The sequence below is a fragment of the Hyaena hyaena genome, unplaced genomic scaffold, assembly GCF_003009895.1.
Source record: "Hyaena hyaena isolate Hyena2069 unplaced genomic scaffold, ASM300989v1 scaffold_1376, whole genome shotgun sequence".
Classification (NCBI taxonomy): Eukaryota; Metazoa; Chordata; class Mammalia; order Carnivora; family Hyaenidae; genus Hyaena; species Hyaena hyaena.
In genome coordinates this window covers 1-25,481 of record NW_024082009.1, presented here as the reverse complement: position 1 = coordinate 25,481, position 25,481 = coordinate 1, and the positions used below count along the sequence as shown (strand labels likewise).

The 25,481-nt window shown below is 37.6% G+C and overlaps 2 protein-coding genes across 2 annotated transcripts in view; one reads left to right on the top strand and one right to left on the bottom strand.

Moving 5' to 3' along the window:
• The window catches only part of MUC19 (mucin 19, oligomeric), a 74,051-nt gene extending 61,270 nt beyond the window's left edge, over positions 1–12,781 (top strand). The window contains exons 40-43 of the mRNA XM_039223568.1: positions 7,889–7,927; positions 8,682–8,777; positions 9,285–9,359; positions 12,574–12,781. Coding sequence (XP_039079499.1) covers positions 7,889–7,927; positions 8,682–8,777; positions 9,285–9,359; positions 12,574–12,689 — 326 coding nt within the window. The 3' untranslated portion in view covers positions 12,690–12,781. The remainder of the gene's footprint in view (positions 1–7,888; positions 7,928–8,681; positions 8,778–9,284; positions 9,360–12,573) is intronic.
• Positions 12,782–17,002: 4,221 nt separating this feature from the next.
• LOC120225360 (calphotin-like) lies at positions 17,003–25,350 on the bottom strand (the record flags this gene model as incomplete). Its single annotated transcript, XM_039223567.1, has 4 exons — positions 17,003–17,097; positions 22,442–22,921; positions 23,090–23,897; positions 23,982–25,350. Coding segments are annotated over 4 exons (2,752 nt in total), but the record flags the coding sequence as incomplete, so codon positions are not given.
• Between the last annotated feature and the right edge of the window lie 131 nt (positions 25,351–25,481).

Sequence of the window (25,481 nt, the reverse complement as noted above, 5' to 3'; positions counted from 1 at the left end):
GTAAAATGTTTAACCTTAAAACACTATAAAAATGTCATTAATCATATCCACCATAGTATTAAAAAAAACCGTAAATCTAATGTAGAGTTGAATTATAGGAAAGATTACCTAGCTGATTTTTCACCCTGGAATTCATAAGATATTATTTATGACTTTTTTATGCTGAGCCTTCCCAAATCTTAGTGTTCTATTTCATTCCACTGAACTTCCAGTAGCTATTTCATGTTCTAGAAGTATATTGTTAATAATTTACTAAAGCGCCACATTTGTACTGTATTGCAAGATATAGCAAATAACAACTTTTAAGGAGGGTTTAGGGGTGCCTGGGTGGCTCAGTCGGTTGAGCGTCCGACTTTGGCTCAGGTCATCATCTCGTGGTTCCTGGGTTTGAGCTGACAGCTAGCTCAGAGCCTGGAGCCTGTTTCAGATTCTGTGTCTCCCTCTCTCTCAGACCCTCCACTGTTCATGCTGTCTCTCTCAGAAATAAATAAAACATTAAAAATTTTTTTAAATAAAAAAGGGTTTACTGTATTCTCGTCATTTAGATACACTTTTTCATTCATTATCTCATTAAATGTCAACAATTGCCCGATTAAGTAATATTCTATGGACCCTCTGTCTTCATCATTTTGCAGGGAAGGAGATGCAAAGAGCTTAAATTTTCCAGAGTTCTAAAGATCAGAAGAAAGGGAATTTTCTAGTGTGATACAGAGAGAAATCATCGTTGATTTTCTTTTCCTTATTATCCATGAAAGCCAGAAATTATTTCCAGAAATTATCACTTCAAAGACGTAAATCATTAAGGCCACCCCAAAATATTCTAAAATCAGGAGACAAAAATAATTTTTTATGTTAAAATTATCTAATTGTGCCACAAATTGTATGTGTTTTAAATAAATTTAGACAATAATCCCAATACACAGAAATCATTGCTTATCAAGTTATCAAATCATTGATCCCTTTCCAGCATTAATTAATAATATACATATAGCTTATCTTGTTACTGGATTAAATCTGTAAGTGCTTATTTCCCAGATGAACTGATGCATAAAAATTTTGGCAATTAATCAAGTCTCAGTTTTAAATGAATGGTAGTTTAAAATTTGATTTAAATTTAAGCTCCTTATTCACTGTCCCATATATTTTCTGAGACTATGCCTCTATCATTTATATCAGGAGAGAATTTAGAAGTTACTCAAGTCATAACTGATTTACTTTCCCCCAAAAAGCAGTGACTGGTAGGCATGGATCATACCACTTGTTCATCTTCGTTGACTCGATTAACTGGACAATCATAAATTGTCTACTTCAGCATGTGCTATAGATTCCTGGACTGTGTACAAAATATTCAGAATAAAATGTGACATTTCTGAATTTTAGCAACCATAAGAGACAACATGCCCATTTACCCCCTACTCAGGAATCATAACAATCTATATGAAATGAGGATGGCACTCAGAACAATCTTAGAATATACTAGTCGTGTGTTTACTGGGCATTTTATTTTGAAGTTCTAAAAGGAAAAAAGAAAAGTCAAGTCTGGTGATGTTGTTTTTCATTTTACATGTAAAAATAAAACATTTCATTTTAAGACGTAGCAACATATGTTTCCTTTTTAAACTTTTTTCCCCTAAATTCATCCAACAAGCATCATGCCATAGTAAAAAAAAAAAAAAGCCGTTTTCAGCGTTCGCCTTTTGAACACTTTTAAAAGAAATACATCCTTTTTGTGGAGCAATTGCCTTACACAAATTGTAGACTTTTTTTTTTTTAATTTTTTTAAGTGTTTTTTTTTATTTTATTTATTTTTTTTATTTCTAGGAGAGAGAGACACAGGGTGAGCAGGGGAGGGTCAGAGAGAGAGGGAGTCACAGACTGAAACAGGCTCCAGGCTCTGAGCTGGCAGTCAGCACAGAGCCCGACGCGGGGCTCGAACCCACGAACGTGAGATCATGACCTAAGTGAAAGTCGGACGCTTAACCGACTAAGCCACCCAGGCGCCCCAATTGTAGACTTGAAAGCCACATTCCATTTCTTTTACTGACATCCATGGTTTAAAAGTTGAACAGCATTTGACAAATTGGGATGAATCCATAGCTACATAATGATGTATGTACATAAATTTTTTTGTTTTTCAGCTTTCTAGGGGTGAACTGCTTGATCAGTGATGAGAAAAACGGATGTCGAAATAAGGGTTTAGTCATCATCACTGGCAAGGTTTCTTGTTACTTTATAAATATAGTATGCATCAACTAAAAATATTTAAATAGCTATTTAAAAGCAAAAGTTTAACATTTTCCAGATATAAGATAGCTAGGAAGACACACCATTTTGACATGTACTTCCTCTTCCTGAGCTCTCCGCAGTAGGTGGAAGGATTTCATTCTTAGATATGGGAACCCATTTCACCTAGAATTTTGTTTTATAGTCTCAGTGTTCTAAATGTAGCTTCATTTTGGGTAATAGTACATTTGAATTGGACCAATGTGATTTGTGGGTTGATTTAATTTAGTCACAGGTTTTCTACTTTTATTTTCTACTTTAGGATTTAAATTTATAGGTATAAAAACCTATAATTCTTGGGGCACCTGGGTGGCTCAATTGGTTAAGCATCCGACTTCGGCTCAGGCCATGATCTCACAGCTTGTGGGTTTGAGCCCTGCATCGGGCTCTGTGCTGACAGCTTAGAGCCTGGAGCCTGCTTCAGAGTCTGTGCCCTCCTCTTTCTCTGACCCTCCCCTGCTCTCTGTCTTTCTCTCTCCTCTCTCTCTCTCTCAAAATAAATAAACATTAAAAATTAAAACAAAAACCCTATAATTCCTGAACACACATGTAAGGTTTATTTTTATTTTTTTAATGTTTATTTATTTTTGAGAGAGAGTACACATGCCTGTGTGTGCACAGGTGGAGGTGGGGCGGAGAGAGCGGGAGGTAGAGGTTCCAAAGCAGACTCTGCACTGACAACACAGAGCCCAGCGTGGGGCTCAGACTCACAAACCATGAGATCATGACCTGCTCCAAAGTCAGATGCTTAACCAACTGAACCACCCAGGTGCCCCAAGATTGACGGATTGATTGAATGGGTTTTTAATATAATTTATTGTCAAATTGGCTTACATACAACAGTGCTCATCCCAACAAGTGCCCTCCTCAGTGCCCATCCCCATTTTCCCTCTCCCCCACCCCCTACCCACGTTCAGTTTGTTCTCTATAATTAAGAGTTCTTGTGGTTTGCCTCCCTCCCTCTCTGTTTGTAACTTTTTTATTTCACACTTCCATTCCCCCATGGTCTTCTGTTCAGTTTCTCAAGGTCCACATATGATATCTGTCCCAAGATTTATTTTTAAAAGAGACAGGGCAGAGGGGCAGCTGTTGGCCATTACCTTATTCCATGAGTGAAGTCATTTTAATCAGGTACTGAATGAAATACCTCCCTAAATCCAGGACTTTTCACTGACCATTTTGTTAACCTATAACTTGAAAAGATTAAACAAAATTTTTAAAGTTTCTTTCCTTAAATTTAAATGACTTTTCTCAGATGGATAGAAGGCCAGATAGGAGGAGAAGTGACTAGGTCCCCAGGAGAGGATTGATGATTTATTTGATTTTTACATTCAAGCATCTCGTATAGAAGTTATGGTATGATTACACTATTGCACATTTCTTTGAGATAAATAGCATAGGAGTGAAGTGTACTTTTAATGAATTTAGAAACACATTGCAGAAAACCTTAAAAGCACAAGGGAAGCAATATGCAAAGCTTAAGCTTTTCTCTCTGCATTATATATCTATTCTTTTTTCTATACAGTATATGCTTTCAAAGGGTTAAAATATTCTGAGAGATGCCTAGCCAATCATTCCAATAAGTATGTTAGTTTTAGAAGAAATATTATGCAATTATGGTTTTTTTCTGTTGAAATGGATAGATCTTGACACAGAGTTAACATTTACTGAGCAATATTCTAAGTATTTGACACATATTATCTCATTTGACACAGAAAACTCTGTGAAGTAGTGTCATAATTTTCCCCAATTTACAAATGAGGAAATAGAAGCAGAAAAAGTTTAAGTTATATGTCCAGGGCTGTCTGCTAATAAGAAGCACAGAGAGGATTAAAATTCAGGACATCTTTTTCTAGATTCCAGTCCTAATGCTGCTGTGTTTTGATATTTAAGAAAGAGGAAAGTTGAATTTAATATAAATTAGTTATTGAAATAGTTGCATATAATTTCAGATTCCAATTTCAAGTTGGTAATTGTGTTAAAATTTATGATTTACGTAGTAATTTTCTATTAAACTACAAAAAGGCTCATTGACCATATGGAATACTGATTCATATAATTAAAAACTGCGTTTGTAACATGATTTGATATCTTAAAATGCATTTTGTTACTTTCTCAAAAAGTTAAAATCTTAGAGTCTTACAACTATACTTATTTGCATAAAGAGCTTATTCTAAAATAGAAAAATAATTACATCTTAGAAAAGATAATTACATCAGGGTATTATAGTCACCTCAGTGTAGTGGGAAGTAGAAGCAGAAAAATAAGAATTTGAATCCCTTCTGTTCTACTTACCAGCTGTAGGACCCTGGCTTAAGTCTTCAAACACTCTGATCATTAGTTTCCTCATTTATTAAGTGGGAAGGATATAATACCTTGAGAAAAGAGTAAATGTTATAGTGCAGCTTAGTATAATACATAGTAAGATTCAGTAAAATCAACTTTATTATTACTAACAGGTTTTTAAAAATTTATTCATTTTGAGAGAGAAACAGAGAAAGAGAGTGGGGAATGGGCAAAGAGAGGGAGAGAGAGAACCCCAACCAGGCTTTGCACTGCTATCTCAGAGCCTGATGTGGGGCTTGAATTCATGAACCGTGAGCTCCTGATCCTAGCCAAAACTGAGAGTCAGACATTCAACTGACTGAGCTACCAGGGCATCCAATTACTATTAACAGTGTTAATAGTAACAAAGGGGTTTAATATTTTTATTTTAGTAATCAGAAACCCAATTACTTCTTGGATTAAAACCTGGGTTATGTTTTTCAGAAAAATGATATTTTGCAAAAACTGCAAACTTTGAGGTACCAGAATTGGAAAATGTTATGGATACTCCTTAAACTTATGTTAAGTAAAAATGGAATCCACTCAAGGAAAATGGCAACATAATATTTTTATAAACATTAAAATAGTTCTTTGATCAGAAAATCTTAATAGTAGCTGGAAAATTATTTGCAATATTTTATTTTAATTATTCAGTCTATTATGAGGGGAAAAATAAGGTAAATTAATTAAATTAATTAAATTAAGCTTATCATGAGGTAAAAATAAATGGACACAGTTGCTTTGAAAATTTTTGGAGTGGGTTATTACCTCATAATGCACAGAGCCATCAATATTTTGTCAGCTCTTACTATGAGCAGTTATATCTTGGCAACAAAGCAGCTGATACACAGTTGTTCACAATATCAAGTACTTTAAGCATATCTGTTCATTTGTAAGTGAGAGAAAATATCAAGTGTAATTGCAGTGGTTATGGATGTCAAAGTTAATGAGAACAGTAATGCTTTATCAGTTTTGGTCATTAACCCATGAAGAAAAGTGGATTCTTCTCTATTCCTGTTAGTAAAAGCTTGCCCATATTTTTATCACTGAATCAACAATTTTAGACTTCTATCTTCTGTGGTTTATTTGTTAAGGAAAATAAATGCTATATTATAATAGCCCAACTGGTATGCACTCCAATCTGTGACTAGTTTAGATAATTCTTGTGGACCTGACTAAAGACAGGTCCTAAAGATCGACTTCAGAGTCTGTTGCCATGTTAGCCATACCAATAGCAAGGAAAGGCCTATAAATGTGTTTTCTCCTTCACATGCTAATATTTGTAATCTGTGCTCTACCATCTATGGCAAGCCACTAGGTTTCCCTTAACTCCATTTGATCAGAGCATATACAAATGTGGAAATTGTGGAGAAGATTTGATTCTGTTCCATGTGATAATGCTGCTTTTAATTAAATATTATTGTGTTCAATTTGAAAGAGCTCTAATTGGAACCACCAAAATTCCCTAAAGGTCAAATCTATACTGGGAAATGAATTCAACATATTCTTTTGGAGTATCACGGTGTATCCTGCCCACATCATTATAATCTTAATAGTCTCTGTGGGCCATGGAATAATAGTCTTTCTATGTGACCCTTGCATCCAGATCAACAAGACATTTTGCTTCAATGTCCAATTAATGTGTTTATCCATGAGAAAAGATTTGAATTGGCCTATTGGTGGAATCTTCTTGACACTGATTTGAAAATTCTTCTCAACTAAAGCTTGACAGTTATTTTGAGAATTCTCACATAAACCTCTCAAACTACTTAACCTATTTATAATATCCATTTTGTGAAGTAATCAAGAAAGGATATTTTAATATTTGGTATTATATTTTTTCCTGCCTAATTTATAACATTTTCATTGATATAATGAATGGATAATTAAATGACTACAAGTGGTAGTTTATTATACATAGAGGCAACCTTATATAAAAAGCCATTTGGGTTACAGTCCTAGGTACTGGATGACTTGGATTTAGTGCCAGCCTTGTCACTGACTAGCAACTATCTTGTGAAAATCACATGGCTTTTCTGAGGCCAATACTTTATATGGAGAATAAGCATAATATTTTTCCTTCTTTCCTTCTATTATCAAATACTTATCGAGCACTCATTAGGTGCTGGGTACTCTGCTATCATTAGAGATATAAAGATAAGTTAAAATAGATATAATCCCAGTGTTCATAAAACCTATAGTCTAGTGAGGAAGATGGATACCAATCAAGTAATTACAAATACGAATGGGAATTTGCATCAATGACAAGAGACATGAAGTACTTAAAATTGGGGCGGGGTAGATGGAGAACGGATTTGAACAAGTCAAGATGGTCAGGAAAGGCTGAGGAAAAGATAAGTTGAGAACTGACCCGTGAAGGTTTAACTAGGAGAAGAATAAGGAACTGTGTTCTAAGGCCAGGGAACCGCAAACAGCAGATATGAGACACTGAGAAATAGTCAGCATGGCTGAACAAAGAATGAGGATCAAATAGATTATGTGAGATGCGTTTTCTTCTTTTGTAAGTTGCAAAATACTGTAATATTGTAAAGTGTGACATTACCATATAAATAATGGATTTCCAGGGCTTTTCAACAAAAACTAAGACTAAAATAGAGAAAATAACTGGTTTTACTGTTTATGAAAACCAGAAATTAACAAAGGCTTAATTTTGAGTCCACAGCACCCCCCCTTCCCTCAAACATTTAATAAACTGCGAATGTACTTCTGGCAGGAATGGTTGGACGGGAGGCCCTGGGAAGGCAAAATAAAACTATGGCCTCTTCTTTCAGGAGTTTACTGGTAACTGCAAATTTATCTCCATAAACCTAATATATAAAAGTATAAAAACAAATCCTAAAAAATATTTCTTCCCGCTACCCCAAATATAGACTAAATGCTACTTATTAGACACCTATGGAAGGCACTGACCACCAGAAATAGAGTAAAAGAAGTCATTAACTTCAACATTAGCTTCTGCTAACAGAGAATTAACTTTCTCATCATTGATAGACATTTATTGCATTTAACCTGTATTTGGAATTCAGCATATGTCTGTTAGTATACACATGCATATCCATACCCCTTCACACATACACATATACACTGTAAAATACATTATGATGTCATTATTTTAAAACTGAAATCAAAATTTAATATTAACTCTCAGTACTAAATATATTACAAACTACTACATATTGACAAGTAACAAGCCAGCAATCTTTCCAGTATTCTCCCTTGAGGTCAGACAAATTTGCATCATTTCTCTTTTTCTTACCAGGGACAACTCTAAGTCTTCTGAGTGAACCTTTTACTACAGGTAAGTATACTAATTTCTGGTTTTATATGTGAAAAAATAACAAGCTGAAAGGTATTAGTAACTGGGTTTTTAAGAAAGAATTTATATGAGAATTTGGCTTTTGACAAAACATTGCGAACAAGTAATTTATTGAGGTTTTCCCACTGATTTAACATTTTTTAAAAAGCTTGAATGTATCTTGTTTTTGATCAGTTTATGTTGACTGGCTATAATATGGTTTCCAGTTTTAATTTTTTCCTTATCAGTAGCTATTAATAAAGTATCTGTAACAGAGCTAAATCACATCAAGCTCAAATTTTTAAAAAGTAATAGGATAAGAGAAAACATGTCTATATCTAATGCTGTATTTTGCTCTTTTAGGTGTTTTAAGTGTAAAAGTAGTAGTTAGCTCTTTCATGATTTTTCATCACTGTTATTATCCCTGAATGACAGTGTGATGAGGACTTAAGGTTCCATTTATTTGAAAGGAACCTCATTGAGACAAATATATGAAGACTTAGCCTGACCCAATTTAAGATGCCTAGAACACAACTGTTTTTAAAAAAGGCAATAAAAACAATAAAATAGCAAAAACCAAACCAAAATCTTTGAGGAAAGTTATAGTAGAACAAAATTGTAGGGGACTGTGGACAAAACGTCGCTGGATTCACACTTCCATTTTCTGGAGTAGGAACTGACTGAATAGTTAAATCACCTATTGGTAACGAAGTCCGAGTATACTTAAAATGAAAAGTTCATTTTCTGTTTTTCTCAGGTGTTATTGGAACTCCAGTTCCCATGACCTTCAGTGCTGGCAGCGCAGGCACGACTGCAGCGTTCCCCGCCTCCACCAGCCCGGGGCGCATGGCAGGTAAACTGAGTTCAGAACAAAGTGTACCATCCACAGCTAAGCAACTGGCTTCAGGCAGTGCTTCTCAGTACGAGATTTTATAAAATAAAGATATCTGGCTTAGGTAAAATATCAGCCTTGGGTTTTCTTTATACATGATTAAAATGTAGACATTTAGGGGATGCCTGGGGGGCTCAGTCAGTTAAGCATCCAACTCTTGATTTTGCCTCAGGTCGTAATCTAACGGTTTATAAGAGGCAGCCCCACAATGGGGTCTGTACTGACAGGACACATCCTGCTTGTGATTCTGTGTCTCTCCCCCTCTCTCTGCCCACCCCACGCTTGCACTTTCTCTCAAATTAAATAAACCTTTTTTAAAAATTAAAAACATACAGAACTTTAGTTTGTTTCACAAGTTGCTTTCTTAAAGTATATCATGCTGTTACAATGATATATACCCATTACTTGGAAGTTGATAACACCCCTACGCTTTTCAGCAGGTCTTTGCTTTTTCCTTCCCTTCATCAGGGACAACAGGAGCCTCAGCAAGAACGACTATAGGAACTGAAGGTGGAGGCACAAGTGACACGAGCTTCAGAGTAGGTGAGACAGAGAAATGAGTCAAATGTGATCTCTTCCCCTACTTCATTTCACGAGAAGTCCTCCTTTTCATTCAGAAACCGTTGCCCCCTGGGCACAGCATTACACAATGGGGGTCGAGTGTCAGTGCTGAGTCAGATGATGGCTTTGGGGAAAAATTCAATACTAATATATCATGTATGTGTTCAATAATATTTGCATGGCACACTAAAATTTCTGAATTATTCTCAAATGGAAAACATGTAATTTAGTTCACATTAACGCCGTGGCAGTTAGGCATTGTTATTCCCGTAAGGAAGAAAATAATAAAACATCTCAAAACTGGCAGAGGCAGGATTAGAACCCAGAACTCTTATCCTCCTCTGTAATGGTCCCACAGTTTTGTGATCTGTGCATAAGAGCATGCATCCGAGGAAAACCAGTGAATATATGCTTCTTGCTGTGCATCATTGACTAAATCTTAACTATTGTTGGTTTCAAGAATAAAATATTATTGACATTCTTTAAGCATAGATGATTTTAATTAAAAACAAACAGGCCTGCCCCTTAATCAGTCAGTAATTTCAAACAGCTCTTCAATTTCCTCTGAATCACATTTGCCTCTGCTTTTTGCTCAGGTGTTAAACATTTTCCACCTTGTTGGGAGCCATTCTGAGCCCACTAGTCAGGAAAACTCCTGGTGAGGTATGCTGGAGCCCAGCTCTGGCCAGGTTCAGGGGTCCCTGAAGGACAGACGGTGCCAGCCAGGGAGGGAGGGAGAGAGCCACGGGAATCTTTCTGGTCACCAGACAGGCACCTCTGTCCTGTCGGTTTTGGTGTCTTTATTTACATGTCAAACATTAACATGGCATCAGAAAAGGGGAATTTTTACAATGGATAGTTCTCTGTGATAAGATGTTTTTGGAAAATGTACAGAAACAGGTTGTACAGAAGTCTTCTTGCAGAACTGCCCCAATTATAGTGCGGTTGAGTAACTAAGAAAATCACAGGGTAGGGGCACCTGGGTGGCTCAGTCGGTTAAGCTTCTGACTTCGGCTGAGGTCGCGATCTCCTGGCTCGTGGGTTCGAGCCCCTCATCAGGCTCTGTGCTGACAGCTAGCTCAGAGCCTGGAGCCTGTTTCAGACTCTCTCCCCCTTTCTCTCTGACCCTCCCCTGGTCATGCTGTCTCTCTCTGTCTCAGAAATATATAAAACATTAAAAAAACTAAATTAAAAAAAAGAAAAAAAGAAAATAACAGGGTGTTCACATTTTAATAACACTAAGATTAAGTCATAGGTTTGTAGATATTCTTATCCATCCTCATCACAGCTGCCAGGGTAAGGGAAGGTGTTTGTGGAATGTAGGCCTTAGGGAAGGGACTGCTATACATCATCAGTTAGCAAAGATATATGTAGTAACTTATGTTCTGCCCTTATCTGTTCCTTCTCTCTAAGTTAGGTTCTTTGTCTCTGGGCAAGACTTGATTTTCCAGTTATATTCTTTAAGGCACCAGAGAGCCAATCATACCTTTAAAGAGTTTAGCTCATTTCCAGTACCTAGAATAGCTTCTTCAAGTGCATTTACCTTTGTGTCTAGTTGTATGATTTCTTGAATAGCTAGGGCATGAGAGACATTTTTGGTTAGCTGATTTACATGTTGAGCTGTATGAACCTCTTGGACTAACGCAACAGTAGAAATAGAATTGTACACGTAAAGGTCAATCTTTTATGAGTAAGGGTCATTAACCTGTTCATAGCTCAAGGGAAAGTATGGAGGGAAACAGGACCTGCTGGAAACACGATGTCTGCTCCCATAATCAAAACAAGTTCCCACAATAAGTTCCCTCACAAGGTGCGATCATCATACCAGGGCCAGGATAAGGGGACAAGTCACTCCCAATACTGATCAACAAGGTATCTTGGGGGCTGGTGCTCAAGCAGAAATAATTGAGTGGGGATGGATATCGGTCGTCGTCTGATGGCAAGAGACTGTGCAAGCTTGCTTTAACCTCACCAGGAGCTTTCTCGACTAGTGGGCTGAGAATGGCTCCCAACACCACCTAATACCTGTCCACATAGCTCAACTTCCTCTAACACGGGTGTTCAAAGGATTATTCCCAGACCCACAGCCTCAGCATCACCTGGGAATTTGTTAGAAATTCAGATTCTTGGTTCACCTGCCTTGATTCAGAAGCATTTGAAGTGGAGCCCAGCAAACTATATTAACAAGCCCTTTAAGCAACTGATGCATATCAAAGTTGAGAACATTTCCACTCTTTCCCCACTTCCGTTCCAATTTACTCTTTAGTCAGTACCACACCAGAATGAACTTCCAAATTTCAACTGTCATCAGGTCATTCCACAATTGTTCTGATTGGTTTTAGGATAAATAAAAACTCCTTTACATACCACTAAAAATAATTTCTTTAGTATATGCAATGGGGCTTCGCTTTACATATTTATTAACTAATCCATTGCCCCATATTATTTTCCTACATTTGTTTTCCCCTAGTAAATTTCTTTACTTAAAATTTATGTTTTAAATACTTTCTGGAATAAATTACAGTTTACATAAAAATAACATATTAAAAGATATAATCTACAGCAGCACAAGTTAAGACACTGGGTGATTGCAGTTTGATCAGTGAATTTATTGAACTCTTAGGATAATCACCATTTAGTTTATATTTCCAAAAATTTGAATCATAGTTACTGGGTCATGCTGATGAGTCAATCAGCTATCCTTTTGGGGATCAGGCAATCTGTGCAATGGTTTTGAGCAGGGCTTCTTGAAGTTTGGTCCACAAGGCGTGCCATCCAGAACGTTTGTCACTGGTCCATGATGTGGCAAGAACTGAGCAGCAGTTTGACACAGTGACTTCATATCTGTTGAATAAAACTTACGTTTTCTTTGGTTTTACTTTTAAAAATTTTATTTCTTCACTTTCATGATGTCCCCCCTCCCCCCCCAACCCCTGCCAAATAGGGCAGATTGGAAATTTTACAAAATTGTTCTCTTACCACAGTTGCTCTGAGAAGCACATTTAGAGTGTCACCTCCAAGGGGGAGACTTCCTGGGTTGGCTCCTGGATCTGTTGCCAACTAACTGGGTGGCCTGGAGCACGTCACTTCACCACATCTTCAGTGGGGATAAAACTGCCTGCTCTGGAAGATTTCTATAAGATTAAATGAGCTGACTTAGGTCTAGGGTATTTTTGAAACTGCTATATTTTGTCAGGAGGAACAGGTGGCCCTACTGCACCAACAAGAAGAGGTGAAGACAGCACATCCAGGGAACCAAGCACAAGGGTGACAAGCCCGGAGAAATCAGGCAAGTCAAAATATGCATTTTAGTGCCTCTTAAGTGCACTGAATATATCACAGTTTGAACTAAAGATTAAGCTCTACATGGGGCACCTCAGTGGCTCAGTCGGTTAACCATCTTACTTCAGCTCAGAGCACAATTTCAGTTTGTGAGTTTGAGCCTCACATGGGGCTCTCAGCTGCCAGCGCAGAACCTACTTGGGATTCTCTCTCTCTTCTTCTTCTCTCTCTGCCCCTCCCCCACTCTCTCTCTTTGTCTCCAAATAAAGAGACTTTTAAAAAAAATTAAGCTCTATATGATATTAGACTGATATTAGATATCTAGCTGCAGAAATCCTAGGAGTCCTCTAAAGATTCTTTTATCTTGGAAACCTCAATTCTGTCCTGTCAGAAAAGAGTGATAGACATAATCCTGCAATTCTAAAAGTAAACCCCTTTCCCCACTGTTGTGTCCGGGACCCCAGAAGTTTCAGAGGGCTTCACAACAGCACCTGGGAGTGAGAACACAAAGGGAGACTCATCTGCCCCAGGCACAACCGTGGAAGGCAGACCAGGTATGGAAGTGCAAGATCTAAAGCCTCTTCTTACTGACCTTAGGGAAGCTTCCAGTGGCACCTGATTGAATAGTTTTAATTATTACTGCATGTATTCATGACTCCACTATCACTGTTTTTATGGGCTTAGTGGCAGTGTTTCTCTAACATCAGCTCAGATGTGATGTAGAGCAAAACATGGTATATTTCAAACTACAAGATCCTTGCCTTACGACTTCTGAGACTATGAGTCTGGAGTGAGATTAGGGTCATGGTTTGCAGTCTTGGCCACAAATTAGAACTGAGTAGAAAAATGAACAAGTATGTGAAATCATAAATGAGCAAATATATGAAAAGAAACAGCTTATGCTGCTCTGCTTTACCAAAGATCATGATACATATTTATTTTTTATTTTGAAATGGGCTATTGGATCATCAGCTAGTGATACAACTAGACCCCCAACCAGAGGAATGACACAATCTGAAGGCGAGTTAGGCGAATAGAGAATGTCATCCAGAGGCCATGGCTTTTGTAAAAACAACCTCCTCCCCGACAAATCCCCAAAATAAAACAGAAGAGTCTTTCATCAGAATTCTCCTGATTTCACTTGTTTTAATTAATTGAATACCCAGCAATGATGTAGAGTGGTATAAAAACAATTAAGTTTTCAAGAAGATATTTATTTTTCTGGTTTCTCCAAATCTTCCCTTCAAAAATGCCAAAGTACTAGATAAAAGCTACAGTAACGTGTATGCTGTCCCAGTACTGTGTTTATCAAGTGGGACAGGAGTACCCGTTGGAACTACCACTGGAACTGGCGGTGGCATCACAACAACTAGACGACCTTTCACTGACTGCACCCCAGCTGGGAAATCAGCAGACAAGGCACAGGCTCACCTGACCATTTTGGTGGCACTTCAAGCTTTTATAAGATGTTGAAGTGAATTTAGCAATAGCTATAGTTGTAATGGCTATTATTTTAGGACAGATGAATATGAGTAGCTATTCATTTGGTCATTTTCATTTTCATTTTCATTACAACCATCTATGTAGACTAGAATTTCCAGATGAAAACACAGGATGTCATTTACATTTGAATTTCACATAAATAAAGAATGGTTTGTGGGTGTTGTATGGAAACTAATTTGACAGTAAATTACATTTTTAAAAAAAGAATACTTCGTTATAAGTATGTCCCATTGGGATGACTGTTGTTTATCTGGAATTCAAATTTAACTGGACGTCTTGTTTTATCATTTGCTAAATCTGGCAACCCCACTGTGGACTGAGCGCCATTGTTCTTTTCCATTAGGAACAACTGAAGGGGAAAATGCAGCCACCCCTGGAGCTGTTGGTGACAACACTTCTGGAGCATCAGGTACTGAACAAACGTAATCAGAATGAATCCAGACAAGAGAAATGTGATTTCTCTACTTACAGTTTTGACAGAGACAGTGTTTCCTGTAGAATTTAATTATCATTATTTGTGTAATGTCAAAACTGGAGAAGATCAGAAATAAATCAAGAGCTATTTGTTGTGTGCATAGCATCAGACTGAGTGCTCTAGAGAACAAGGAGAATAGCAATGTACTTGTTCTCTTAGAACTTGTTTTTTGAGCAAGAGAAATGAATATTTATACACACACAAAAGCAAATACCATGTAAGGCAGAAAATAGTCAAAATCAAGGAAATGTTCGGTGATAAGCACTGGAGTGAGAACTCGAGGAAATTCTAGTAAGAAAACTGAGTAGATGGGGTTAAAAACAACAGAATTATTTTATTTTGAACATTATATGATACTGTGATCAGTGTACTGTTACTATAAGCTTTAACTTGAGCAAAACATAAGTGAAAGTTGTGGAATTTTAGGGATATATTCAATTTCATGGGCATAAGAACAGTCATATTTCAGTTATTGAGGTAATAGGATTGAAAACAAAATATTTTCTCCACCCAGAGACCCAGTCCATAAAGGTAGTAGAGAAAGAAAACAGTTTTATAATTGAATAAGCGTTAAGCTAGAATGTGGTGCATATTACAGGCAATTTACTAAGAAACTGTAAAGACAGAAAGGAATTTTGCCAAGCAGACAACCTTTACATACATATTCTCAAGAAAAATTATTACTAGTTCTCAAGTAAGAGGACTTTAAAACACCATTTGTTATACAAAGTTCATCTTAAATTCACTGGTAATTGGGATAACAGTTTGGTTAATCGGAGTTTATTTTCCACCATATAAAACCAATCTTCACAGAAGGAAGGTGTTTTTTTTTTTGTTTTTGTTTTTTTTTAATGTTTATTTACTTTTGAGAGAGAGAGAAAGAACACAAGCAGAGGAGGGACAGGCCTCAAACCCAGGAACTGAGATCATGACCTGATCCAAAGTCTGACACTTGCCAACTGAGCCACTCAGGTACCCCTGGACAAGAGGAAGTTTTGTAATAGGGAGAGAGAAGGGTACTATCTCCTGAAATTTACATTTCAAAGAGATAGTTCCCAGGTCTTTGAGAAAGACCTTCCTGGGTCATTACACTGGTAAGAGGCCTATTTAGATTTTTAAAAGATTTACATACATTTCAAAGAGAAAAAAAACCTAACATTACAAATTTGTGTTCTAAGCAAAGGAAGGGGGGAAAGTCTCTTTCCTTAGTTTCACCAGAAGGAATTGTCTTTTGTTTTAAATTTTCATGTGTCCTTATATAAGCCATCTCATAAGATGATCAATTTCATATTTTAATTACCTAACTCTTCTTTCTATTGTAAAATTAAGCCATGCCTGGGTATTGCCTAAAGCCATCCCTGGAACCCGAGGCGGCAGCACCACTGGGGAAGCAGGCACTAGAAGCCCAAGTCCTGGGAGAGCAGACAAGGCTGGTTCTGACTTTCCAGCTGTGCTCAACCATACCTTCCTCAGCAGGGAGTGATCTGGACTAATCTGGTTTTTAATTTGCTTTGATGATCTTAGAATTGAGTAGCATTTAAACTCAAAGAACCAATGGGGGACAAAAGAAGCCAGGAAAATGTTGGCTGCATGCATACATTAGATCTACACACACTTCTTTCTACAAACCATAAATATCACAGAGCCCACACCTAGAGTGGTTAGAAGGACAGAGAAGACTAAGATTTCAATGATTGGGAGAGATGGCTCTGGGGTTTGTAGTGGAGCTGAGTGTCAGGTCACGTCATCCTAGAAGAGAGGGGAATATAAAGAGGTGCTTAATAGTGGAAGAACATAGATAGCATCAGCTAGGATTTGTCCGTGGAGGGAAAGGGCCGTACCCGGAATGGAGACTACTGAGAGATCTGAGACCTTGCAAGTCAGAGCTCTTGTGGATGTGGAGTTGAAAGAAAGAAGATTGGAGAGTTCATGGAATGAGGACTGGCAGCCATGGAGCCTTGGGAAGGCACTAGGCCGTGTGGAAGCAGGGAAGGGCACTGGAAGGTTGAACAATACTTGTAGCCTGGGTGACAAAGAAAAAAGAGAAATATTTAAAGCCAAGGGCCTCAAGAAAACATGATAGTAATTAAGAATTAGAAGACAGACAAAGGAAAAAAGCCACTTAGAAAGAAGCTCCCCCAGGCACCTGGATGGGTCAGTAGGTTGAACATCGGGCTCTTGATTTTAGCTCAGGTCATGATCTCATGGTTCCTGAGTTCAAGCCCCACATCAGGCTCTGCACTGACAGCATGGAGCCTGCTTGGGATTCTCTCTCTCTCTCTCTCTCTCTCTCTCTCTCTCTTTCAAAATAAATAAATAAAGTTAAAAAATAAATAAAAAGGAGCTTTTCTTCACCATAAACAACCTAAGAGGAGGCTCTTGATCTGCAAACTCTGGTGAGGCACACAAAACTTCTCTGTTCCTGCATAGGATCACCTGCCATGGTTGCTTCGGGAAAATCTAATACAGAAAAACATGAAAAATAAAAATAAAATTCTAATATCTATATAAAGCTATTCACTCATATACATCTTGAGCAATTTTCAGCAATAGCAAGCAAACTCTCAAAATCTAGTCATGAAGCAGAGGAAACAGAACACTAACAAGAATTTAAATTAAGAAACAAACTGCAGATATAGGTCTCAGAATTATAAATTATGAAACTTGAGGGTAAAAATAGATAAACAGTAGGAAGAGGTTAAATTGGAACTGATGAAAACTCAGGAGTAATATTCGGGAAAAATTATCTCAAAAATAAAGACCAAATTACAGGTATATACAGAACAATGAAAGCATTGCAGGGGAGGCAGAGGATGGAATTGAAGATTCCCTCAAATATTGCAGACTAAAGAAAATAAAGTAGATCAGGGTAAGACATAGTTGCAGGAAACAGACAAAAATACCCAACATATATATTATTGCAGTTTCTAGAAAAGAAAAAGCAATGAAACAGAATTAATGTTTAAAACTGTAAATCAGGACAAATGTCCTGCAATCAAAAGAGAAATCCTAAGTTTACATGTTAAAATGATCTACCAAATATCGGGAAGAATTAATCCTGAATGGTCAATTTGGTGAGTTATTTTAGAAAACTTTAAGATTTGAAAAATACAGTCTCTGTACCTTGAGGCAAAAAGAAAAAGGCTTTTAAAATGAAAGAAATTCAGGTTGGTATCAGACCTATTGAGATAAAGTGAGAGCATTAAGAAACTCAAAGAAGGGAAATGTAGGCTAAGGATTTTAAATTGAGCTAAATGTAATTCAGCTGACTTCAGCTCAGGTCATGGTCTCACAGTTTGTGAGTTCTAGCCCCTCGCGGGGTTCTGTGCTGACAGCTTAGTTCCTGGAGGCTGCTTAGGATTCTGTGTCCCCCTCTCTCTGCCCCTCCACTACTTGTGCTCTGTCTCTCAAAAATAAACAAACATTGAAAAGAAGAAATGTAAAGTTTACTTATTTTGAGAGCAAGAATGAGAGAGCACTCATGGGAGAGGTGGAGAGAGAGAGGGAGAGGGAATTCTAAGCAAGCTTCTCACTGTCAATACAGAGCCAGGAACCCAATACAGGGCTCAAACTCATGAACCATGAGATCATGACCTGAGGTGAAACCATGAGCCAACTACTTAACCAGCTGAGCCACCCAGGTGCCCCATAGTACTATTTTTAACTGTAGTTTTAAAATTAGAACAAAAGTTGAAAGAAAGGCTGAAGGAGAATACATAAATGTTACATATTTGACCAACTAAAAATATCATATTAATAAATAGATAGGAAGAAGAAGGAAGATGAGATAATCTTATTGATTAGGTAGTAGTCAAACAAATTACTTAAAGTTCATGAGCCAGATAAGAGAAGTTTGCAGTTATTAAAGAGGTAAAAACAATGATTGTTAAGAAAGAAAATGATATTTAAATTGGAAAGTACAGACAAAGAAGAAAAGGGAAGAAGAAATAATACTTATATTAATGGGTATTATATAATAATTATTATTATTTGTTGAGAAACAGTAGATACTACATGAAAGAAAATTGGGAGTATGCTAATGGGGTTATATACAAATGTTACTGTAAAAATAGAACCTATCAAAACAGAAATAAAGAAGCAAAAAGCAAAAAAATGGGAGCAATTTAAGAGTTTGCATAGCAAATGACAAATGGCTGAAGTTAGAATCCAAAAAACACACTAAAACAATATTTAATAATCATTTTTATTAAGTTTGAAGTTTTGGTGAAAATTTTTTCAAAATTAAGAAGTCCATTAATATAGCTCATACTAGGGGCACCTGGGTGGCTCACTCGGTTAAACATCTGATTCTTGATTTTGACTCAGGTCATGATCTCACTGTTCATGTGTTCGAGCCTCTGAGTTCAAGCCACACATCAGACTCTGTGCTGGCAGTGCAGAGCCTGCTTGGGATTCTCTCTCCCCCTCTCTCTCTGCCCCTTCCGTGCTTGCTTGCTCTTTCTCTCTCTCTGTCTCTCCAAAAAAAAAAAAAAAAAAAAAAATAGTTCATGCTAACAGATCTAAGAGAAACAAAAACAACTAATTATCTACATAGAGGCTAAAAACACATTTGATTAGCTTCCAATAACCATTTCTGATGGGAAAAAAGAAAACATCCCTGAACAAACAACCTAACCAAGCAGTATCCATATGTAAACACTTTTCCTAGAACCAGTATCATGCAATTCATGCAATTAAGTGAATGAATCACTTAACATCTGTAACTTCAGTTTTCTTATCAGTAAAAAATGAGGAATGTTATCTATTGAGTGGGATTGTGATGAGAATCCAGTGAAAAAATAAATAAATGATGTCAAAGCACATCTCTGGAAATGTAAAAAGGGTAATATTACTGATCTAGTAAACAGACATTCTTGTAATCCTTTGTTGGAAGTTGATTTAAGTCAGAATTGTTTATCTCATAGCTTAAGAAGTTCTGGGAATGAGGCCAGTCCATTTTTTCCTTTATAGCAGATACAACTGGAGCATCCGTTGGTACAACTAGTGGAGATGAAAATAAACCTGGGTCACCCAGCAGTGGTACTACAAGCTCTTCAGGTAAACTAGGTGAGATTAGCTAAATGCAAAAAGTCACAAAAATCTGTCAGTGTAGAAACTTGTTTATAAAAGATCAGTCAGTAGAATACTTAGTTGGAAATCCTTCCTGCTTAAAAATCGGAGCACAACAATTCAAATATCATGTGAATCATTTAGAAAGATTGCCATTAAATTCTTTGTTATTCAGTACTTGTGCACTGTTGGGTTTTCAGAGCAATACATGACAATGTGACTGATCTGACAGTTCAGGTGTTCTCCATTACTAAACAAGACTAATGTCACATTTTGGAACTGATGTTCTTACATGGCCAATATAGAAATTACTAGAATGTTACTTGGTACAATTATAGCTGAGTTAATTAAAAATGTAATAGTGAGCATCTAACATATCATCTTATATTTGGTCCTTAAATGTTGTTTTTGAGTTAGGGATGTTTCCTCCTCTAGTTAGTTACATTTCTTCATCTAAGGTTTGCATTGCTCTACACAAAATCACTTAGACAACAAGCAAATATAAACATAAATTAAAAGTACTAAATAGTAGTATTTTTGCATTTCATTGATTGATAATATGGTATTCCCATAATAGAAAATAGTGCAATAAATTATTTTCTTTCTTGAATAATAGGCTTCTGGATATTAAATGGTTCTCAGCCATCAATAGGGATGTTCAAATTCAAGTTAAATTTTTTTTGGCAATCTATTTTCAAAAACCCACTATATTTAGTATTTTAAAAATTTCATCATTCTTTAGTATTTAAAAAGTCATGATTTAAAATATTAATATATTTCTTTATATAAGTTCTTTATTGAACAGAAAAATGATCTAGAACTTTGATAAACAGCTGCCCCATTTCTAAGAATAATCAGTAACATTGCCTTATGAATTGTCTAAATATTCATAAAATAATTTTCTCCCTAAAGCCTCTACATATTGGTTTAAAAAATTCTTCTTTTCTAGAATTTGAAATAGGACATGGGTATACATACCTCATTCACTCGAGGCTCACCTTACAGGAAAACATGCAATGAGGGTATGCAATATGCAATGGGTATAGCCACACCTTACTAAATAATGTTTGTGTTTCATAATACTTAACTTGTTTCAAAGGACTAAAGATATGGACCAAAGAGAAAGAAAGGGGATTGGTAAATATTTCTCATGAAACAGAAAAAAGAAGTGATTGAAAAATGTAATTGGTAAAATAAAATGATACTGTTTTTATACTTTGTTTTTTGCTGGATGTATTGAGTAAAACTTATTCAATGAAATAAAAATATGAAGTAGTCACTTACCATTGTATAATATCATTTATAAGTCATCTTAATCTGTTTTAGCAAAATATAAAAATGATAATCAGAGAAAATTGTACTAAGCATAAAATGGACAAAATGCCTTCACATATATTTACTTACTTGAATCATATAACCACCTTGTGCAATTGACAATATATTAGTGATTATTCACATTTTATAAATAAAAAATTAATGTGTTTACTTTAGTCATAGGATGAATATGTTTGGAGGCTAAAATAGAGCCTAGATGGTCGATTCTTCATCCAGTCATTTTCAGTTACTAGATAGGCGACTGTCTAGTACCATAGTGAATTCCTGTCAAAACTAGAGAAAGTTCTTGTTACCTTGCCTATTCTAGTTTAAAGTTGCATTTCCAGTGCCTAACTCAGTGCCTGACTTAATAAATACTGGTGGATATCTGATGAATATCTAAAATAATGAATAAGAGTTCCCAATGTGGTAAAGGATTCAGAGGCTTTACTTTTATTAACAAAATAAAAATATAGGCTGTATGAAAGAGAACCTTCCAGAAGGAAAGAGCATATGGTAGGCAGTAGGTTATTTGCCCCTATGCCCAAGTAATGAAGCTTTGATGGAAATAGGCACCATACATACACACAACTGTGTAGATTCATGTCTCTACAAATCTAAGGTTTCCAACCTCATCTGTTCCTTGGTGGAATTCTTGATATTAAGGTCTCATATTAGAGTATTCTGGGTGATGCCAGGTTGTTGCCATGTCCTCCCTGTAACCTCCAATGATCCAAATACATTTACCTTCTAGTTCTGCTTCTCTAGGACATGTAGTTCATTTCAGCCTTATGGCTTTTTTACTAGCTGTTCCCACTGCCTGAACGCTATTTCCCTAGAGTTTCACATAGTTTTCTGCTTCTTGTCAGATCTCAAAATATGCTTTTTCAGAGAGGTCTGTTGGCCAAGCAATCTAAAATAGAATCCCAGTTGGTCAGTATTAGCTCACTTTATGTTAGTGCTCTGACAATTTTCTTGCGTGTGAATTTGTTTGGATATAATTTCATATATATGTCTGTATGTCTCTCCCATTCAACTAGAATGCTTTATGAGAGCTGAGAACTATCTAACTACTAGCTACATCATGGTTGAAAAGCTATTTCAAGTATCTTTGCATTAGTTTCTACTCTATCAAAAGGGAAAGTTGTAATATATAGGTCATAAGTTTGTTCAGATGGCAAAGTGAGTACTATTTATATGTTTCTGAGAACTTACACAACAACAAATAACCTATCTAATAAAGGATTGCTCAGTGAATAAACAGGAAGAAGTTACACTGTAGAATAAAAGGTATGAAATCTGGTGGTTACCATGAAGATGCTTGAAAGCTATAGTGGAGAAAGTCCCTAGTTTAACAACAACAATAACAACAACAACAACAAACTCATGATGTATCTTAAACACAAAACTGTATTTTTACTATTTGTTTTGACAGGAACAACTGGACACGATGTTGAAGGAGGAGGAACAACTGGACCATCAGAAGGAAGATCAGGGACAAGTGGAACATCAGCTGTAGGATCAGGGACAACTGTATTATCATCTGCAGTGACAGGGAAAACAGTACCATCACTGGGAGGATCAGCAACAACCAGATCACCAGTTAGAGAATCAGAGACAACTAGACCATCTGTTGTAGGTTCAAGAACATCTGTATCATCAATAGGATTGGCAGGAACAACTGAACCATCACTTGGATTAACAACACCTGGACCATCAGCTGAAGGATCATGGACAGCTACATTATTTCCTGGAGCATCACAAACAACTGAAAACTCTGTTGTAAAGTCAGGGACGACTGGACAGTCCATAGGAGGATCACGGACAACTAGACAATCAGGTGAAGAAGCACAAACAAGTAGACTAGCAGCTGGAGGATCAGGGACTACAGGACCATCCGCTGAAGAATCAGGAACAACAAAACCACCTGTTCTGGTTTTAGGGACAACTCAAATATCTGAAGGATTAGGATCAACTACATCTGTTTTAGGTTCAGGGACAACTGACCTATCATCTAGAGTGACAAGAACAACTAGATCATCATCTCAAGATTCAGAGACTACAGGACCAACGGCTGAAATATTAGGAACAACTATATCATCAGCTGGTATGTCAGGCACAACTGGACAATTGTCTGGTGGGTCACAGACAACTGGACCATATGTTTTAGGATCAGGAACATCTGTACCATCTGAAGGGTGGACAGCGACATCTGGTCTATCACCTGGATTAAAAACAACTGGACAGTCATCTCTAGGATCAAGGACAACTGGGTCATTTTCTGGAAGATCTGAAACCAGTGAAACCTCCTTTGTAAGTTTAGGTACTACCAGTCCATCCATAGGAAGATCACAGACAACTGGACTGTCAGCTGAAGGAGCAGGGACAACACGATTAACAGGTGGAGGTTCAAGGACCACAGGACCATTCCATGGACAATCAGGAACAACAAGACAATCTATTTTAGGTTCAGAAACAACCTTATCATCTTCTAAAGAAATAAGCACAACCAGACCTTCATTGCTAAAGACAGTCACAAGTGGAGTATCAGCTACAGGATCAGCCACAACTGGACTATCATCTGGAGTATCTGAATCCAGTGAACCATCATCTAGTGTCGTAGGAACAACTAGATCATCAGATGGTATATCAGAACCAACTGGACCATCAATGGGTGGAACTGGGATGACAACTGGACCATATTTTGTACAATCAGGAACTTCTGTATCATCAGGAGGATTGACAGAGACATCTGGCCTATTGCATGGGTTAGGAACAACTGGGCCATCAGTTGAAGGAACAGGAACAACTGGATTATTTGCTGGAAAATCAGAAACAACAGCAACCCCTGTGGTAAGTTCAGGGACTGCTGGTCCCTACACAGTAAAATCACAGACAACTGGACAATCTGCTGAAGAAGCTGGGACAATAGAACAAATGGGTGGAGGTTCAGGGACAACAGGACCATTACATGGAGGATCAGGAACAACAGGACAAAATATTTTAGGTTCACAGACAACTAGAGCCTCTGTTGTAAGTTCAGGAACAGCTGTACCTTCAACTACACCAATTGTTGTAGGTTCAGAGACATCTGTGCTTACATATGGAAGGACAAGGATAACTGAAAAATCATCTGGAGTGACAGGGATAACTGGACCAACAGCTGGAGATTCAAATACCATTATAATATCAACTGGAGAATTGGGAACAAATAGATATTCGACTGGCATATCAAGGAAAACTGGACCTTCCTCCGGTGGGTCAGGGACAATTATACCATCTTCTGTAGAAACAGGAACATCTGTGCCCTCAGGAAGATTGACAGGGACCTCCGGCCCATCAGGCGGATTAGGAACAACTGGGCCATCAGCTAAAGGACCCGACACAACTGGATCATTTCCTGGAGGATCAGAAACAGCAACAACCTTTCCTGTAAGTTTAGGTACCCTTGGTCCCAACGTAGGAGACATCCAGACAACTGGGCTGTCAACTGAAGAAGCAGGGACAAGGGGACCATTTGGAGGAGGCTCAGCAACAACAAGAATGGTTGTCGGTGGCAAAGGGACAACCGTGGCATCATCCAGTGGGGAAGGCATAACTGGACCATCATCAGGAGTGACAGGAATAAGCGGGTCATCAGCTGAACAATTTGCAACAACTAGATCATCAGCTGGTGGAGCAGTAACAACTAGATCAGAAACAACTAGATTCTCAACAAGTGGGTCTGGAATAACAGCAGGACCAACTGTTGTAGGTTCAGGAACATCTGTGCCCTCAGGAGGACTGGCAGGGACTTCTGGCCCATCAGCTGGATTAGGAACCACTGGGCCATCAGGAGAAGGACCAGACACAACTGGATCATTTCCTGGAATAGCCAAATCAACAGCAACCTTTCCTGTAAGTTCAGGGACTCGTGGTCCCAATGAAGGAGGCATCCAGACCTCTGGGCTGTCAACTGAACAAGCAGGGACAACAGGACCATTTGGAGGAGGCTCAGCAACAACAAGAACGGTTGTCGGTGGCACAGGGACAACAGTGGCATCATCCAGTGTGGAAGGGATAACTGGACCATCATCAGGAGTGACAGGAATAAGTGGGTCATCAGCTGAACAATTAGCAACAACTAGATCATCAGCTGGTGGAGCAGTAACAACTAGATCAGAAACAACTAGATTCTCCACAGGTGGGTCTGGAATATCATCAGGACCAACGGTTGTAGGTTCAGGAACATCTGTGCCCTCAGGAGGACTGGCAGGGACCTCTGGCCCATCAGGCGGATTAGGAACCCCTGGGCCATCAGTGAAAGGACCAGACACAACTGGATCATTTCTTGGAATATTAGAAACAACAACAGCCTTTCCCGTAAGTTCAGAGACTCAAGGTCCCAACGTAGGAGGCATCCAGACTACTGGGCTGTCAACGGAAGAAGCAGGGACAAGAGGACCATTTGGAGGAGGCTC